This window comes from Ascaphus truei, chromosome 6, assembly GCF_040206685.1.
Source record: "Ascaphus truei isolate aAscTru1 chromosome 6, aAscTru1.hap1, whole genome shotgun sequence".
Taxonomy (NCBI): Eukaryota; Metazoa; Chordata; class Amphibia; order Anura; family Ascaphidae; genus Ascaphus; species Ascaphus truei.
In genome coordinates, this window is record NC_134488.1 from 92,212,970 (window position 1) to 92,234,070 (window position 21,101).

A 21,101-nucleotide genomic window follows, 5' to 3' on the forward strand; every position below is an offset into this window, starting at 1 on the left:
CTCAAGTGATATCTTAAGGAAGGAAGGAATTCTGCTAGTGTTGATTAACAGTTTCATTTAAGATGTATTTGAGTTGGAGTGAAATTTATAGCTGGAGTTTGAAGATGCCAAAATCATCTTGTGAATGATAATTGGTCATTAAGTTCACATCACACTCACTACTTTTATTTCTTGTAATAAAAAAAACCCCCAAAAGAATCCACAACACATTCTATTTTATAATGTATTAAAAAATAAACTAGCATTTTATTTCAAGAATGACACAACATTTACTTTTTCTTTAATTTAAAAACATTAAGTGGTAAAAAAAAAAAAAAAGGGTACAACTCTGAATGAAAGTTATGATTTTCTTCAGACTTCCTTGGGGTCGAAATGGTACGCAAACTGCAAAATGAGTGAAATTATCTTTGTGTTTCATTAGAACAGGGGTGCACAAAGTTTCCATCATACGCCCCCCAGTCTCCTCTCTCCTCTGGCTCGCGCCTCCCCCCTCCCCCTGCACGGCTCCGGTGTCAAATGATGTTGCGGGGTCATATGACGTCACATTGCCATGGTGACGTGACCCCATGGCATAATTTGCCGCCGATTGCCATGAAGACGCCTCACTGTAACTCAAGGTAAGTTTAAAGTTACAGAGGCCTCGCGCAATTCCCGGTATTTATTTTAAATGCCTTTGGGGAAGCACGGGGCCTCTGTAACAGCCGTGCCCCCCACCCGCCCCCCCATAAAATCTCATGCCCCCCAATTTGCACACCCCTGCAATAGAATATATACCCCTTCAGTTATTAACCACGTAGCACAGCTGCAGGAGCCTGTGAATTTGTTTCCCTTAATTATAATTCTGTCCATGTTTGTCTTGATGCTTTTTGGTCAGTAGCTGAAACTATTAACCAGACAATTTATATTGTTCGTCTTTCTATTTCAGTCTGAATTTCTAACTCAAAACAATTCAACCATTGGTGACTGGATATGAAAGATTTGGGAATGGGCAAAGCATGGCATGTTTCTTTTTGCATAGTAAATAACTAAATATAAATGCATTTGTATTTTCCTCTAATGAGGGAAATCATAGATTCTAAAAGATAGAATTAATTCTAACTTTACTGTTATCCAAATGTAATAGACCATTTGTAACAAAAGGGTGAATTCAGTAATATTTGTTGCAATTAGCATTTCACATCCCTAAATGGATATTCATCAAAAGATTACATCATTGTAATCCTATGTTTCACACTACCTGTAAATGACCAATTGTAGGCCTCTGTATCTCAGTTTGGGGTTTGTGACTCCAACAATGAAGTTCCATTCTTATTACTTCACAAATGAAAAAAATAATAATACAACCTTGACATAAAACTTAATATACTTGGAAAATAAACAAGTACTTAAAGGACAAGGCAGAATGGAAGCTCAGTTGAGTAAAACTCCTCTTTAAAGCTGGGAGTCAGAGGTGCATAAGTGGTCACTTCCTGAGTTTTATGTGACTGCAATCTATTATGTTAGCTTAAGTTAGTGTAATTAATTGCTCTTTTCACAAGGTTTTGGGAGCTGAGGGATCCCAAGGTTTCACCTCATGCTGTACAAGCTTTTATTCTTCTCTATACCTTGTGGCTTTCTCAGACAAGGCGGTCTCAGGCTCTCTTGGATTACAGTTAAATTGATAATGAATTCTTGTAGGCACACTCGCAGGATGTGAATCTTTTGGAGTTAGACATATATTGTGGATACCATTCTGGTTCCCCCATGCTGGTCAGTCTTAGATGCCCTGTCGTCACCCATACAGCATAACTGTAGATATGAAGAAAGAAAGCCGCACCTAATGGTTTGTAATACTTCTTCAGCTTCGTGCTGCATATTTATTGCACCTCGTTATGGGGGCAACCATAAGGTGATATAAATATGTAGCACAAATCTGATAAAGTGGGATAAACCCTGAAGTACGGAGGTCTTTCTCCATATCTACTCGTTAGGTTAACATTATTTTGGGTTATATGCTGAACAAACACAATTTATAATATCTAAACAAATGTCTGGTTTTCTCTGACTACATTAATGACCAATAAAGTACTGGGAAAAGTTAATACAATTTCATGTTCACATTTGAGCTAGTTTATGCATTTTGTACATAATTTCAGTAAACAAAGCAAGACTGCATGCACATCGCTGGTTTCGATCTCAAAATGGTTTGCCCTCTTCTGCGCAACCAATTTGGTGAGATACCATTCAGCCATTTGTATAACATGTTATGTTTGACACGGCTTTGCAGATGAAATACTACAGAATAGAATGTTGCCAAATTGCGGGGGAAGAAAATAGATGCAGAATGTACTTGTCAAGTTTTATTTGTGTCAAAGTTTTTGTTCATATTATATGTGTATGGATATCGGGCTGTAGCACTGATTTATTTAGTGGGTTTATAACTGTTATGCATCTGAACATTGCATGGAATTTTTATGACTATCTCTGGAAATTTTAATCAGTACTGTTGTAAATCAAATATACTGTATGTTGCAAAACGGATAGACTATTTTCTGGTGATGGAAAGATGGGGACTTCATAACAACCGGAGAAGCTTAAATGTAATATTGTTGTGTTAAAATTAATTGTTGCACAGAAATCGAAATCTAACTGAATGCTGATGCATTATTGAGATAGTAATGTATCTGATTCCTTGGCTCCTGAGGCAAAGCCTACTACGTCCCTTCTTTTATTAGATAGGGGTGTATGCATTAAGCAGTCGTAAGTACATCATATTGTTCATTGTTTGGTTTTTGAAGCTAAAGACTAAACATGTACCGTATCAACTCAATGCATTCAAGAGGCTAATTATTATCATCATGCCAGTTATCCTTACTCATATGAAAGTGAATGCCTTAAAGCAGTGGTGGTCAACTCCAGTATTCAAGACCCGCCAACAGGTAAGATGTTAAGGATATCCCTGCTCCAGCACAGGTGGGTCAGTCTTCCACTGAGCCACCTGTGCTGAAGCTGGGATATCCTTAACACTTGACCTGTTGGGGGGTTCTTGAGGATTGGACATTGTGCATCCCTGCCTTAAAGGACCGTGGTGTTTTAACTAACATACTAAATATGTTGTTGATGTTCAGACTTGGACCCATTAATCAATACAAAAGATTACCAATACATATATTTTGTGTCCAAAGCATTTTAGGAATGCAGTTCTTTCCCACATACTCAAGTAAAACAATGGATAGAGATTCATGAGTTTGTGCTGCTTAAAATAAAAGGACACGGCAATGTGAACTGATATTTGAGCGCATTACTATCTTTTATATCTTAATTTGTTCACTGGAGTGCCCACCCTGGCTCATTACCAGAAAATTGCCTATTCAAGTTTTTTTTTGTTTTGTTTTGTTCTTACGATGAATTGGACCCTGGGGACTTACTGTGAAAAAAAGAACAGCCACAAAATTATATAAACGTTACTACGGGGAAAAAAACAAAACATGAAACAGATTATACCCTTTTCAACATATTAACTTCAGTACAAAGGCTGCTGGTTTTCCAGTGCCAAATTCTTTTGCCTGGTATAACCCAACAGGATTCAGCAGGAAACACACGGAAAGGTCAGTGACTGGTTCATGTTACCATGCCGAGACCAGCATGCAGCTCTGTCCATCGTTTGTCCTCCGTCAAGGAATGAGAAAATATCACAAAACCTATTTGCAGACCTCATACTTGGCCTAAAAACTTTCTTGGCCAGAAATACTTGTAATACAAAATGTGAATATATATTTTTATATACATTGATATAGATATAAAATACCTATGCTACCATTTTTTGTTTCAGTTTAAAAAATATAATGAAGGTTTTCATTAGTTATTTTGGTCTTTTGGTGGAAGTTAATTAAATGTCACTGGAATAACAAGGTGGATAGTGGGTCATCCTATATCAGTTTGTCTCATTCTGGTTTTTGCATAATGTAGGAGCTTTGTTCCTTCAGCAGTTTTGGGGGTCCATCCTCGGTCTCCAATCCTTGTAGAAGCAGCAACAAAAAAAGAATTTCCACCACACGTAGATGGGAAGTACTGACCCACAGCATCATTGTTTGTCAGCAATAAATAACAACAGACACAAATATACAACAATGATATTTGGGGACTTTAAATATTCTTTTTTTTTTAAAATCTATTGTCCCTCATCTTTTTTTTTTTTTCTGCAGTCCCTGGAGCTTCACCAGTCCTGGGGGAAGGAATGACATTGGTGGTGTGGAGATCCGTATTGTCCTTTCTGGTCATTAGTTATTCCTTCTATTTAGATCACCGACATGTATGCATTTCTACCACTTTATGGCACTGTTTACATTTGACAAAACAGCACCAGTGGAATTTGCAACTGCACCTCTCTACTATTTCGACCTCTTCTGTGTGAAACCCCCTCCCGCAGCACATAAGCTCGCAGCCATCAATAGCCTTGGAAGTCTTGTTGCACTGCCGGCCAGTGGTGCCCAGGACACCATTCTTTAGGTCATGGTCACAGAAATCTGGGCTTGAGTCTAAATATACCAGGTCTTCATCTGTATGTGGTTTGAATTGAGAATTTTTAGGAACCAAAACTTTGGTGGAGCCAATCTTTTTTTGCTCTACTTCAGTAGCTCCGTCAAATTTTTCCTTTAGCACATTCCCAACTTTGCGAAATGGAGGCATGGCTTTCCAGCATGTCTTGACCTCACAGGATCCAGAAACACCGTGGCACTTACATTCGACTCGCATATTGTTCAAGATGGCCTATCAAAAAAACAAAATATATGTATGTATAGGAGTTTAGTAGACCTCTTAACTTCAAACCCACTGCTGCCAAACAATACTTACATTACTGACACAAATAGAAAATAAATGACCGCTCTAAGGACACAGGCACATCACGGAGAACTGTGGTGAATCAGAATCACCATTTGTCCAATGTACTTTACAAAAATTAAATCCCGCAGCATTTTATGCGCATCTTTATAGTCCAGAGAAGTCAGCAAAATTCTCTTAGTGTAACCAAGCGCTTGCTTTTGCGTCAAACATTTACTAGCAGAGAATTCTCTTCTGACTAATCACTAAGCTCACTAATGAAACTAAACATCATCAGTTGTAATTTATGAGAGGTAATAAAGACTAAGAAACTGTGACATTGCCCACAAAGATTAGTTGCATGTGAGAATTACCTTGCGTCCAGCCTCGTTATTATGGAGATTCATGAGAGCGCGACTGGATGAGGCACCTTTGCTTCTCTCTCTTACATCCACAAAAGACTGTGAGAATGCTACCCCATAGGCAATGTTATCTGAGCATCCAGACCACTGGAAACCTAAAAATCAATGTGATAGGAACAATGACTCACAACTCTTATGCTTTCAACGAGACCCTCGTTTATGCGACTGTTGGAAACTCTGTTAAGGTCCCTGAATCAATTATTTTGATTGGTGATTTATTTTGCTAATAATTTACTTTTGTAGAGAGAAATATCAGTGGGGAGAGCTGCACATTATTCATTCAACATGAGAGGCCTGCAGAGAGTCGAAGAACAATGTTATCTATGAGACTCTAACAGTAAAAGAGTTCAATGTTATTCAAATGGCTATCACTAATTAGAACCCACAAACTTGGATTGCCATACATTATTTTACTGCAATGCTAGTGTTTTTCTGAATAAAGAAGTCTTAGTTAACACGGCAGTAATTCCAAAATATATTGCCACAATTTCATTTTGTAATTGTGCTAAAGTTTAACCCAGCTTTGCTCACCTTTACTGAATCTAGCCCTAAGAAACAACCAGGTGTGCAAGCAAATAAACAATTACCCCTAGTTTGTATACAAAAAGGAAAGGTTATACAGTAGAGCTCTGAAGGCTTTTGTAGGAGGCTAAAGTACCAATCACATAATGATCCCCTTATGGAACTGCTGTTATGGCTGCTTTGTTAATATTTTAGCTTTGGACTTGGGGTTTGGAGTGATGTGCTTACCTTGGGGACTGACCCCGTGCACTGTCCTGTCACAGCCACATTTGTCGAGATCGCCACTGCTGCAAGCTCGGGTCACGGCAAAGGCAACGCCAGCTGAAGAAATCGCATACACAAAAGCAGCCTCCCTTGTTCCTGAAACATAAGAAATGAGTGAACGAGGGAATTATTAGTGGGTATTTCAGGAGGATGCCGTTTCTTGTTTATCTAAATCACTTAACATAATATGAACAATCAAATTACAACTGATACTCGTTATAGGATATCATACATTTAATTTGGGGAAAAATAACCCTTTATTCTACTTTATTCAAGCTGACTCCTGAGCTTGTTGGGAAGCACACACATAAATAGGCCCCAAACTACACTTCTGTGTGTGCTGTCAAACTCTGCAGGAGCTTACAAAGTCTGGCCCCACAATACCTGGCCAATGTGGATTCTAAGCATTGTGCGGGGTGACTTTGAAAGATCCGGCTGTACTTGGCAGCTATACCACCCACCCTAAGCTTTAGATTGGGGTCTTACTAAGTGCGCAGTCACTACACAGGCTCAGGAACACACTATACTGCTTTATCCGCCATTACATCTTTTCTTTGGTGAACCCCTTGGAGACACCTCACTAACCCCTAGGATTTCGCGAACCCCGTGTTGGGAAATCTGCTGTAGAACAAACTTTAGTATACAGAGATAGATGAATGTTTTACACTTTGGTTGTTAGTGCTAAAAATTACATCTGTTCAACATATGGTTAACATAGAAAACCTAATTGTGTTACTACTGTGAAGACTTAGTGTAAAGAAACAATGGTGCAATGTACAGTAAAGTACTTTTTATTTAAGAATTGTTTTAACCAGTTAACATTGCCATACATAATGGAGTCAAAACATTGCATTCAATCATTATGAAAACCTTCCCAAACAAGGGAAAGACGGCTTCACCGCACATTGGCCTTTATGTCAAATATAATTAAACCAAACTATAACAAAAGCATACTTAACAAAATAAACAATTTTCCATATAACTAACTCTGTTTTTATTTGCATTGACATAAGACATTTAATTGCAAAATTGGAATCTCAATAAATGACACTGGTTACTAGTACAATGTAAGGGTTGATTAGCTAAGGTCTGATAAGAGGTATTGGAGTTAGATCTCGCTTTAGCTATGATTCAAGTGAATGAACTTTAATCAAGCCCGTTAACTCCACATCGAGCTCCAATGCCCCTTTATTGGAGCTTAGTGTATACTGTACTGGGCTGTGAGAGAGCAGATTGTGCATTGCAATGTCACATAAGCCATACAAAAATCAATATCTTTTACAGGCTCTGTCCAACTTGGCTCACAAGAAAATTGTAAACCCCTTATAGACTATAAAGACTATAATTCCCACACTAAAACAAATGTATTAATGCCTAAATCAAGCTATTTCTCCCTGTGGCTTGTTTAAAAAAAAAAAAAAAAGTGTTTTTTTTTTTTGTAAGTAGGGATGTTAAAAAGCAGAATGCAAATCAACACCAATCCAGTGTTCATTCATTCTTAACAAAAGCACCATCTCAAAAAAAAAACATCCATGCTTTAAACATTTAAAGAACCAAAATAGTTATACTATTGTGTAGTGGGTTTCCATGATCAAACGCAAACCCCTCCTTGCTTTGAAAAGGTGCATGTAACTACAATGTTTTGGGAATCATTCACAAAGTTGTTGAGAATTAAGAAATCCAAGATGTTTATTCAGATCCAGTTGTTTCATATACTTTGCCCCTTAACCCTTTGTGTGACCGCTGGACGTGGCCACGACATCATGGGGTCTGGCACTCCACGGGTCCCACAACTTGTGGCTACGTCATGCCTTTTTTTGTTGCCCGGTTTCCAGGGGAGAACACGCTCTGTAGTGCAGGGAGATGGAAGAGGCGGACTCCGCTTCTGTTTCAGAATTGTGACGTCGTGATTACGTGATCGCTCTGAGAAGCAGTCACGTGATCCCGACTTTGGACTTTGTCCAAATCGGCGCTAGTACCCTTGGGAAAATAAGGCCGATAGCTTCTTTCTCTCTTTTCCCTCATTTTCCTCATTTCACTCCCTCCTTATTTTACAATATATATTTATGACAAAACCAGTCTTTCATTAAAAACATTTTTGCCTTGTTTGCATTAAGACAGCACATTCAGACTCGTGTGTAATCATTTTCCTGTTTATACAGACATTTTACTCAGATTCAGAATATGGGATTGAAGGTATTTTGGAAATTCAGATTTGCCCGTCATAATTGGTTCTATGCACTAAACATCAATACATCTATTTGAGATACAAGCTACATGTGTTTTGGTACATATTATTGTTTATAGCATTAGGTCATAAGGGTGTCATGTAAAAATGGATTTCAGGCAAAAGGTGACACTGTGCTCATTTGCATGCCATTTCCCAGAATCCCTTGCTGCAGTGGAAGCACTATGCTAGGTGATCATTGTGAAAGGCAGGGTTGCAGACCTGTCTAAGACATGTGAATGTGCTCCCATGTGATCTTTTTATTTGAATCGATATATATATAAAAATATATATATATATACACTGTCCTGAGGAAGGTCCATTGTTGGGAACGAACTGTAGGATTTTCGTGCTTTGTTTAAATACAATTATTGATTTATTTCACTTACCCGAGTGCTGTCTGCCTGATTTACTGGAAACGGTATCGTATATTTGTTATTACTTTATGGGACATGCACCAACATTGATTGAATGACTATTGGAGTGGCGGCTGCTGTATTTACAGCCACCAGTATCCGATGAGTTGCCTTGGAAAATCTGGGGCAATCTCCCAGTAAATGCTGCAACATTTCTGTGAGATTCTGCAGCCAGACTAATGGCCCATCGGATTAACACAGTGGGGGTCCCTGAAGGTGTGGCAGGGACCCCAGCTGTGTTAATCCGATGAGCCATTAGTCTGGCTGCAGAATCTCACAGAAATGTTGCAGCATTTACTGCAAGATAGCCACAGTATTTTCCCAGGCAAGTCATCGGATACTGGTGGCTGCATCTGTATAGTGATTAAAATGGCTTAGTTTTATGATAGTAATGTTGTGAGAATTCTAGTTTTGTTTAATGGCAGCCACACTGAATATACTGTAATTTTACTCGTATTAACAATATCATATGCAGAAATTGACTGAAGGCCCACAATGTTTACAAAGCAGGCCCTGCACACTGTAATTTCAAGCAGCAGGCCTTGGTACTTAAGATGCAGAGATCCCCTGGCTTGTGATATAGCAGCAGATTCCACTTGCCCGGTGGATACAATATGGCCGCCACGGTCAATCTTGCTCTAGTCTTCTTTGAATTCCATATTGTTATCATTTCACCAAAGATAACATGCTTTACCCAACCAACTGGAACTATTAATAACTCCAGGTCACAAGTGTAATAATGACCCAGTTCTTGTTTTGTGTTTTCACCATGTGGTCAGTTAGCTACTCTGGTAGCATAAAGTACTGTAAGATCTGATGCAAGACCAGCCTGGATCATTATCACAGAGATAACGTGAAGTAAATGGAAAGGATATTCTAAAGTAGTCTTTTGCAGAATGTGCTATTGATCAATTTACAAATGATGATACGTATCAAAAAAAACGTTACATTCATCTTCATGAAGTATAAAAAAAACCTTATTTGAATAAATTCTGAATAAATGTAGCGGCTGTACACACGCACAGAAAATATTGTTACATATGCCCAGCATCTATGTATAATCTAACCACATTAACACACATAACTCCTTGATTTCGTTTACTTGGGAAGCTGGAATAATGTAGCAATTTAACAAGATGCATCCTGGTAACACTGAATTTAGTACGGTCTCTCACCTCTCCAGCCCTCATGTGAATACAGCTTGTCATCATAAGTGGGGCAACCTTGGTGGTCGCAGGCTGACTCTGGTGGCTAGTCCACACTGCAAATAATCTGGTATAGTAGGTAGTGTCTGCCAAGGAGCAATCCAAGACTGAGCTATTGTGGGGACTGAATCCCTTCCAAGTCAGTTGAGGTTAACAGCAGGCTCGTGTGGGTCGTCTTGCACTGTGGTTGCCTAAAAAGAGAGGACTTATTTTCTGGTATTGCTGGTATTTCCAGTCTGGAATCTCAACAACCACAAGTCTTCCCCCCCTTTTCATGCAACCCTAAAAAGCAACCAATGTTAAACAATGAGGCAAGGCAAAGCCTTAGGCCAGCGTTTTACAGTTGCAAGGATTTGCCCTGTACTTTCTCACCACAAATTGAGTTGTGATTTGCCAGCATGGAAAATAAGGATGTGATAGTTCTGACCCACAATGACAAGTACTGTTCAAAGGCGCTATTTATATAAGCATCTACTGCAACCAAGGCAGTTTCTTTGTAAAACTTTTTTTTTTTTTAAAAATCAGTGATTTTGCAGATTTACATGAATTTAATGAGACCCGATTCACTGACTGATTAGTCAGTCAATTTGTAACATAACTGTAAATTATAAGTAAATAATTATAAGTAAATATGAATGCAATCTTTTAATAGCACATGCATGATATCATTCAGGGGTTCGTTTTGTTTGTAAATGTGTTGCTGCACTTTAAAAAGAAGGATATCTGCTTAAATGTTTTACATGCTGACAGAATATGCAACATGGTGTGAAGTTCCCTTCAAATCTTCATCTGTCTCAGAAGAGATCTTATGGACCATGGAGCTGCACTGCTCCTCTGTTTTTAGAAATGGGAACTTTCTGATTGTGGCAGTTTATTTCTCCTTCTGGAAAATCAACATGGCTGACAGATCAGTCTCAGATGTGGACCTGTGATGTCACAGCTTTTAGTCGGTTGACCATGGCAGCCATTTTAGATTTATTTTTTCTTATCAGCAAAATGAATATCTAAGCAATGGGTTGTTTCCAGACATCTCAGATGAGCTACGAAGTAGCCCCACTTAGTCTAATTATTAATAAATTGAAGTGAAAAAATGGAGGGGCTGCTTCTTTAATTTAAAATATGGGTTGAAAGATGATTACTTTAATGAAGGGTCTAAATAGTTCAATAAGTTTACAGTGTGTCACATTTAGAGACATATTGGTTTGCTTCAGGTTTAATGGTATTTCTAATTATTTTAGTATTTCTTAATGCAAATAATTGGCAGTAAATACATACAGATATAGCCAACTTTATTACAACCGCGGGAATGCTCCCACGGGTTAATTAGCACAGTAGCTCAACCCCATTCTCATGCGGCTGATTCGGAACAAGGCCGGCTTCTCGCATTGACGCGTTATCCATGTACCGCTGCCAGCGGTTGCAATAACCGACTACATCTGTATGTTGGTTTGTACCTATCCTCATTACTATCACTTCCTGATTCAATATCCGCATCCGTTTTATTAGTCATTGGGATGCTTTTTCAGTCTCAAGATGAAAAATGCTGAAATACTGTAGTTCACCAAAAATATCAGCATTGTCACCTATGAAGTTGCAAAGTATAGTTTGTTCTGCTTTTATCCGTGCTGTGAAATGAGCTCATAGCATATTGCCAAGAGGTAACAAAAGAAGTACTGTAATAAACTAAATAAGTCCACCAGGCACATTATTTTAACTCCATCTACTACATAAAGCAGTGTAACAATATAACTCATTTTTTATGATGCTGTGGTCTGATCAGCAATTACGGAGCAGTCGTTTACAAACACTATAAATAATAATATGGTAAAGAATAAGACAAAACCAGAAATAGAGCAATTTACAACTGCTTGGATTCTGTATAGCTTGGTAAAATATTCCACTAGGGGCCTTATTCTCTATACTGTATACAACCTGATGCGGCCATTCAGGCGTAAATAGAATTACCACCCGAATCCTCCAAAAAATGTGAATAAAAGATGAAAATTAGCTCCTTGCAAATGAATACAATGATACTTCCTGACTTTTTACCATTGTATAATATGCTTTCTGGGGGCGCTTTACTCCACTTGGACGATAGAGGTCTATTCAATTATTTCAAACTGTACTATAAAACAAATATGGTTTAATCCTCCTAGAGACCTTGATGATTTCTCATTTTATGGTTTGCACTTTGAATGTGTCAAACAATGACGTACAGTTTTGAAAGCCGAGAGGAAATAACCATTTCACCATAAATTGCTCTCTCTATCCCACTGGATCCTTCACACAACCACTGTAAAAACAGTCAACAGTGGAGTAGAGTGAGTCAGCAAAACCGAACGGAAACAGAGTCCAGGACACTTTTACCAGAGGATATTTAATGTCCAAGAAGTATGCTGGGCTGAGGTTTCATGTCTCATCTGCAAAATAGCACTGTTAAAGTGGTACAGTACATCTGCTCTGCTTTCCAACATGCCTCCAAGCACAAGCTGCAATGAGCACGCTTTAACTGGCTGGTGGTACAAAGCCAACGTTTTTAAGATTTGAACAAAATGTATTTTTTTTTTACATCCTAGTTTCTAAATCAGCGGTGGCAAACTCCAGTCTTCAAGAGCTTCAGTACCAACAGGTCAGGTTTTCAGGATATCCTGCTTCAGCACAGGTGGCTTAGTCATTCTGACTGAACCACTGATTGAGCCAACTGTGCTAAAGCAGGGATAGCCTGAAAACCTGACCTGTTTGTGCCCCTTGAGGACTGGAGTTGGCCACCCCTGATTAAACAGGCACCATAGGATGAGGATTTTCACACTGGCTAGCCTGCCAATGATGCAGTGCAACATTCTAACTTCATTTCTCTGCGAAAATGGCAAAATATTGTAATTGTTAATGAGTCACTATACAAGACAACCAATGTTACAGATGGAAATCCATGAATCCTTTGTTCCTTTTTGAAGGTGTAAGCCGATATTTCCACTTTCATTATTGAAATTATCATCAGTTGTACAATGCAATACATTAATAAATTACACAATTCAGTCGCATTGTTTAAACTTGCACCCCATTATCCCCCCCCCTTTTTTTTTTACATGGGTGCGAAGCACAGAGTTGAACCGTATTACTTTCAGCTTCGGGGACCCCCTTGTTAATACAAACTACAAAAAGGTAGCACAGGTACTGATACATAATTAAATCCCCCGCATCACAGGGGTCAATAAGAAGCCGCAACAGGTGATGTTTCGCGTAACATGGGGGATTTAAACTGCCATTGTTTTTGTCCTGGATGAGATGCTACATGGTGCTTACAGCTGCGTATCTCAGAAACTAGGGGTTCCCTGGAGCTGAAATGAACGAGGTTCAGCTGTGGTGACCCCCTGTTTGCCATCCCATGTGAAAAGGGGGAGGGGGTGTAAAAACAAAATCAAGCAAGGGGGGCTGCTCCCCTAATATTTTGGTAAACGTGAGGGTCCTGAAAAAGTACAAATTTGCTCTAGGGTTTGTTCTGCTTTAGATTATTATCTTGTTTCTTTACATCTTTGTTAAACTCTTGGAATCTCTGTAAATTAGTATTGCTGACCTGAGGAAGAGAGGAGAACTCTCGAAAGCTTGTCTTATAGTATCAATTGTTAGTCCAAATAAAAAAGGTATCACTTATACTGAAGTACTCATTTACTCTGCACTATCGTAACTCAACTAACACGGCTATTTATACGTAATTCTGGAGTATTTAAACTTTTACAGCACCAGTATTACATTTCTTGTTCGATGGAAATATACTGTACAAAGCTTTCAAAACCTCACAGGTCTCTTCTACAAGAGCATGGTCATGTTCACTCATATAAACAGTATATACATTTATTAAATCATCATTTAAATAAAAATCCTAAGTAAACAGTTTCCAAGTAAACAATAATTAATGTGACCAAAAAAAGTGAACAGTTGCATTAATCTACTTAAATATTTACTATGATGGAGTAAGATCCAAAACACGAGACTTTAAAACTGGAATGCACTGTGGAACAAACTAAAATGTCTACATGTGGAATGGGAATGAATGTAAGATAAATATGACTGCTGTGGTAATGGGTTCAAACTTTTCCTCGCATGTACAGCCATTGCCCTGGAACCTGTAATATGACAATCATATAATAGCCCAAAACTAGACCAGTGCTAAAGAAGGTTCCACTGGATTACTCTTCCAGTTCCAAGGACAACCTACAAATTCACCAAAGGAAATCCTATTCTAATACTCCTATGTTTCATGACACCAGGGAGTGAGAAACATTTGCAACATCTGCTCTGGGGTCCATCTTCTGAACATCTCTTGCCCTCTCCTGAGTGCAAGATGTCTTTAATATGGATGGGCTTTTCCCCCACCCCCCCCAATAGACAGGTCAACTACATAAATGTACTGGGAAGTAACTAGGGGTTCACCTTGTGAGGTCTTTTATATGGAAGGCCCATCCCAATAAGTAGGTCAGCTACATAAACGCACTAGGAAGTAACTCGGGCTCACTTTTTCACCTAGTCCAGCCACATGCTTCAAAATTGACTGCCACATCAACAGAACAAGAACTGTCAGGAAATATAGTAGTGAAGTAGTTTAATAATTAAATAAATCCAGTATATAGCTAGGCTGTAGCTGTGGTATTTAAGTTGCACAACTGATGGAGAGCTATCATAGTAATAACAACATAAATATTCATAGACACTGCTATAACGCAGTGTCCGACAGTTGACTGTTTTTTTAGAACGATTACATTTTATTCATAGCGATTCTTGATGATGAAGAGACATTCATGATGCATCTTTCATTTAACATGGAGCAGCTATGCGTGTCTGCAAATAAAATGCTTGATAAAATCATTTCAATGTGAAACAAGAAATTGGGATTCTGCCTGGATTGTCTGGGGTCTGAGTATCCCGAAGTTGAACATTTACATTATTGACCCATGGCCAATAAGCTCACAACTGTAAATAGCTTACATTTTTACGTTGTATTACTGGATTTGGCCACCTGGTTTCCATTTCAGAATTTAGGACGTGTTTGATAAATTGGAAAAAGACGGTTTACTTAAAATCATATTTATTATATTACCAAAATATTATTCGAAATTTGTTGTAATAATGCTAAAACGTCCATTTTATAACCAAAGACAAATGTTTGTGTTTGGCCAAATAGTCTGTCATTTTCCATAAAATAAATAGCGATGACTTTCAAAACCACACCAAAACACATACAACACATTTTTAGTTGCTTTCATAAAATGTCCTATTTACATTTTGAATTTATTGATATATTTTTATTTTGAACATACATCATGCCAGCATATCTGTGTAACATAAAATAATCTGGTAGTTCAGCTGTAAGCAATTACATGCAAAATGCAAAGGATGGTTCCTATGGGAGCATTAAAAATCTAAGTGTAGGATGCAAATTATTTAATCTCCCCAATGCTGGAGACAACTATAATGTATTACTATTCAAAATATTATAGGGGTTCCCTTAAGGGCTAAAGACAATACCCTACTGATAACATGCTTTATCGTTACCTATTGATCTGGGCTATTTATCCAATGATGAATGTAAAAATTGCGGGAGGAGAACTGTGATAGTCATCAGGAAGTCTCTTAACCTTTGAGTGCTGGCAGACCGGTGGCTCCTGATTGGCAGGCAGGCCCCCCCAGGATGAGAACGGAAGAGGAGGACATCGTCTACTGGAGCGATGAATGCAATCGCCCCCCAATGTTTCTAGTATCACGTACCCTGTATGTTAGGGGGGCTCAACTCCAGTCCTCGAGGATATCCCTGCTTCAGCACAGGTGGCTCAATCAATTACTCAGTCAACGACTGAAGCAGGGATATCCCTAAATCCGGACCTGTTGGTAGCCCTTGAGGACTGGAGTTGAGCTCCCCTGCTGTACGTCATAAGGCCCCTAGAGTGCAGGCCCTAATGACATGCAGGGTATGCAATGTGTTAAAGAAGCAGTGTCACTTACTCTGCAAGTTCCAGCTCAGCTGTTTAGTAAGTAGCACCGCAAATGGTCACCTGAGCCTCAGTAACCAGACAAAGTGAGTTACTATGAGTCAGACATCAAGCTCCTAGACACCTAAAACCAGTGTGATGGCTCTCTGGGTGAATGGCAATAAAAGACTTCCTGAACATCCCATATTAATAGTTTGAGGTGGGGACTATACGGATAGACTATAAGATTGTCACTGTGAGGTTTTATGGGGATATTGCTCAATATTAATGAAAAATACAAAAGTGCAAACGTGTAATATATATATATATATATATATATATATATATATATATATATATATAAATATAAGAAAAGAAGCGCCAGCTCCATAGCATAATACTGTAAAATAACTCTATTTTACAGTATTATGCTATGGAGCTGGCGCTTCTTTTCTTTTGTTTTTTGTAGGTATCTGTGATCTGGCGAGATCACTCTAAGAAGCTTTGCCTCCCCGTACAGACTGGTTCCTGATCTGGACTTTTTCATCTCTCAAACTTCACGTGTTTGGTTCTATGATACTTATTATATTTTATAAGACATTTTGGTGTTGCACCATCACTTTTCATTCTTCAATATCTATTATCATTATTTATGCACATTGTTTTTATCAACACCTTGTTTCATTCTCACACTTTAGTGTTACTCTTTGTTTGTGTTAGTTATATTATATATATATACATATATATATATACAGTCATACCCCGCATTACCATACGCAATGGGACCGGAGCATGTATGTAAAGCGAAAATGTACTTAAAGTGAAGCACTACCTTTTCCCCACTTATTGATGCATGTACTGTACTGCAATCATCATATACGTGCATAACTGATGTAAATAACGCATTTGTAACAGGCTCTATAGTCTCCCCGCTTGCGCACAGCTTCGTTACAGGTAGGGAGCCGGTGTTGCTGTTCAGGACGTGCTGACAGGCGCATGCGTGAGCTGGCGTTTGCCTATTGGGCGATATGTACTTACTCGCGAGTGTACTTAAAGTGAGTGTACTTAAAGCGGGGTATGCCTGTATATACATATATACAGTGGTTGACAAATCACCAAAAAATCTACTCGCCACCTAGTACCAAACGTGTGCTGCTTGGGCCAATATTTACTCGGCCAAGGGTTAAATCCACTCGCCCGGGGCGAGCAAATGTATAGGTTTGTCGAACACTGCATATATATATACATATATATATATATACATACATATATTTATATCCCTCTCACTCCACACACACCTTGTGTAGAGCACTGTTTATACTGTGTGCTCTCCATTCATTTTAATTCGATACACATACACACTCTTTCTTCAGTTACCCTTTGACACCTCTAGCCATAAAACACATCCACACCGGGGGAAGGAACAGCACAGATAACATTCCAAGAGACACTGTTTTTAAGTAATCCATGCTTCATTCATTGTAACATCTCCGGAAGAAGAGATCAGTGTATCTCGAAAGCTCGCACAAATAAAAGCATTTCGTTAGCCACAGGTATGTCGGTCTGTCTCTGTGTCTCTGTGTCTCTGTGTCTCTGTGTCTCTGTGTCTCTGTGTCTCTGTGTCTCTGTGTCTCTGTGTCTCTGTGTCTCTGTGTCTCTGTGTCTCTCTCTCTCTCTCTCTCTCTCTCTCTCTCTCTCTCTCTCTCTCTCTCTCTCTCTCTCTCTCTCTCTCTCTCTCTCTCTCTCTCTCTCTCTCTCTCTCTCTCTCTCTCTCTCTCTCTCTCTCTCTCTCTCTCTCTCTCTCTCTCTCTCTCTCTCTCTCTCTCTCTCTCTCTCTCCTCCACAGTAAAGCATAAAGCAACTGTAAATATTCCTGTATATTCATTTGCATGTCTTAGACAGGACTGCAACCCTGTCTTTCACCATTATCACCCAGCACTTCCACTGCAGCAAGGGATTCTGGGAAATTACATGCAAATGAGCACGCAGTGCCACCTTTTATCTCATGCTCACATTACATGAGCAACCCTTAGCCAATGCATGCTGCTTTAAACACAGCTTTTAAGCAAGGGCTTGGGAGATGCAAAGCCAGTAAACCCACTCACAGACATGTTTCAACCTTGATTGGTATCATCAGTGTGAGGGTTGCTCATGTAATGTGAGCATGAGATAAAAGGTGGCACTGTGTGCTCATTTGCATGTCATTTCCCAGAACCCTTGCTGCAGTGGAAGTGCTGTGTGCTGGGCGATAATGGTGAAAGGCGGGGTTGCAGACCTGCCTAAGGCATGCAAATGAGCATACAGTTATATTTCCATTTGCTATATATATATATATATATATATATATATATATATATATATATATATATATATATATATATATATATATATATATATATATATATATATATATATATATATATATATATATATCCAGTGTGTTCATACAGTACATTGACATTAATGTGAAATGTGAAATTAAATATTGAAGTCCTTGTAACTGTGTAAACCTGCAGTGGAATTTTGATCTCCGATAGACACTAGTAATCAGATCGAGACTGTATGATGTCTTCTTTACCAGCAATCATTACAAGGACCTGCATATTGCCTGTCACTGGATACTGCAGACTTTATTTTACACTTTGTTATTGTAAATGAAACTGCATTCTTACCTTGTGTCACTACCTTTCCAAAAACAGGCAGAGTGTCGAGGGTTGAGCAGTTCCACCGACGGTTCCTGAACTGATATTGACATTCCTCTATTGCCAGCTGAGCTCCTCGACGTACTGAATCCATTACTTCAAGATTCCTCTTGCACATTTGCACCTGGCGCTGAATTAATCCTTTTAGCTTTTCACAAGTTTCTTCCTCTGAAATGCTGCCCACTGAAGACAGCTTAGCCAGGTACCTATGAAATGAGACAAAAATATACTGTTATTAAAGTTACCTATGAAAGGAGGCATAAATGTAAATTAAAGGTACCTCTTGCAGAAAACCAGTGCAATAATACAGAGAAAACTCTCAATTGACATGAGATTGTCTAAATAGTGCAGTAATAACTTTTCCATGATACGTAAATTACGAGAATTATATTTTATTTGTATACTGCTATATATATATATATATATATATATATATATATATATATATATATATATATATATATATATATATATATATATGCAAATATAGCTGTATGCTCATCTGCATGTCTTAGGCAGGTCTGCAACCCCGCCTTTCCCCATTATCACCCAGCATACAGCACTTCCACTGCAGCAAGGGATTCTGGGAAATGACATGCAAATGAGCACACAGTGTCACTTTTTGCCTCAATAACCATTTTTAACATGGTTCCCTATAGGCTTAAGCTTGCTGCATGGTCACAGCTTTGAGCACAGCCAGGGTTAAGGTGCATACCCAGAAAACCACCCACAGACAGCTGTTTCGACCTTTTTTTTTTTTTTTTTGCTTTCTTTTTCTGTTTTTTCTGCTTTTCCTGCTTTTTAACATACACCCATTCCATTATTTCCTCCCCATTTACAATCCCCACAAACTCCAAAACTTTTTCCACCTCTTCCCCTGAACAAAACTCTTCTCTCCTCCTCTCCTCTTCTTTTGCTTTACAGGATGCTGCTTCTACCTCTGCTGCATGTCTAATTATCCAATCGTCCTCACAGTCTTCCTCCACTAACTTTTCCCTTTCCACAGAAAGACCCTTCTTACTTCCCCTCTCAACCTCTACCTCCTCCTCTACTCTAGGCTGACATTCTTCATTCTCTTTATAATCACACAGAAAGTCACAAAATAACCTCTCCTCTGTTGTAAGCTGATATACTTCCTTCTCTTCAGACTCACACAATATTTCACTCACAAACTCCAAAACTTTTCCCGCCTCTCCTTCTTTTCCCTTTCCTTCCTCACTGACATAACCTCTGAGCTGACCTTTCTCACTATTCTGCACCTGTACATTAGTCTTTTCCGGACTCTGTCTCGTCATTTGTCTAGCACGATTACCCACAATTGATGACATCGTACTTGTCCTTTTTGTGCACCAAATCTCACTCTTCTTTAAACACTTTCTCGCCAAATGTCCAGACTCATAGCAAAAGTCACATTTCTTTTGTACTCTGCATTTTGCAGCCACGTGACCCTCTTTACCACAGTTGTGACACACCATTCCCACCTCCCCACATCTCTCTTCCAAATGTCCATATTGTTGACAGTTCTTACATCTCTTGGGTTGGCCCCAATATTCCAAAAAGCCTTTTTTCCCACCCACCTTGAAAACAGCAGGGGGGTGCATCACTCCCCCTGCACATGCTGGGTCCGGTCTTAGACGTACGTGAAATTCCCGCTTGCCATTAAATATCCCATAGCAATTCAAAAGTTCTTCACCATCTCTTACAGTTGCACAATAATGTCTCAAAAACAAGGCTATCTCCTCCTTCTTCACAAAAGGATCATACATGTGCACAATTATGCTTCTTTCCTCCAACAAAAAACTTGGGATAACACTGATCCCCTTCATCCTCTGGTCACTCACATTTTTCTTGCATCTCTCATATGCACTCAAGCAGTCCTCCTCCTTGCGGAAGGTCACATCAAAGATTCCCTCTTCCTGGAAGTCCTGCAGACAGTAGACTTGTGAAATCTTCATCTCCACCAGGTCAATCAAGATCTCCTCCACGATATACTGGAGTCTCACCCGGGCTCTCTCCGCCTCAACCACCAGGAATCTGATGGTCTGCTTTCGGTTCTCCATCGCCGCCGTCTTTGTCCTCGTCATCCTGAGCTTCGGTGCAACGCCCTAATAGCAGCAGGGGGGTTAAGCCTATTATGGCGATCCCCCCAGGCAAAGGCGTTGGCCCGTCACTCTCTCTCTCTCCTGCTCACGTGCTTGTCCGCTCCTTACCGCCCCCTGCGCTCAAGCTGTCATGCTCCGTCTGTCCGACCGTCAAGGATCTGGTGCGGCACCCCAAAAGCAGCGAGGGGGTTTAGTCCATCAGGACGATCCCCCAAGGCCAAGGCCCTTCACCATCTCTCTCTCCTTGTCCGCTCTTGATCACCTCCCGCTGCCTGAGATGGCGTACCCCCCTAATAGCAGCATGAGTCTTAAGTCCCTTCCGGAACGATGACTCAAGGCCAAGGGGGCACAGTCTCAGCTACACAGCTGTTTCGACCTTGATGGGTCTCATCAGTGTGGGGTTGATTTTACTGGGAATGCAAGAGAGGCTATGGGATAGGCTAAACCATAATACTGAGTTAAGTTATGGTGAGTAAAA

General features: G+C 39.4%; 1 protein-coding gene across 1 annotated transcript in view; it reads right to left on the minus strand.

The window, feature by feature from the left end:
- Positions 1–743: 743 nt before the first annotated feature.
- The window catches only part of WNT4 (Wnt family member 4), a 54,287-nt gene continuing 33,929 nt past the window's right edge, over positions 744–21,101 (minus strand). The window contains exons 2-5 of the mRNA XM_075605125.1: positions 18,492–18,727; positions 5,973–6,104; positions 5,175–5,317; positions 744–4,749 (exon numbers count right to left, since the gene is read on the minus strand). Of these exons, the coding sequence (XP_075461240.1) occupies positions 4,282–4,749; positions 5,175–5,317; positions 5,973–6,104; positions 18,492–18,727 (979 nt within the window). The 3' untranslated portion in view covers positions 744–4,281. The remainder of the gene's footprint in view (positions 4,750–5,174; positions 5,318–5,972; positions 6,105–18,491; positions 18,728–21,101) is intronic.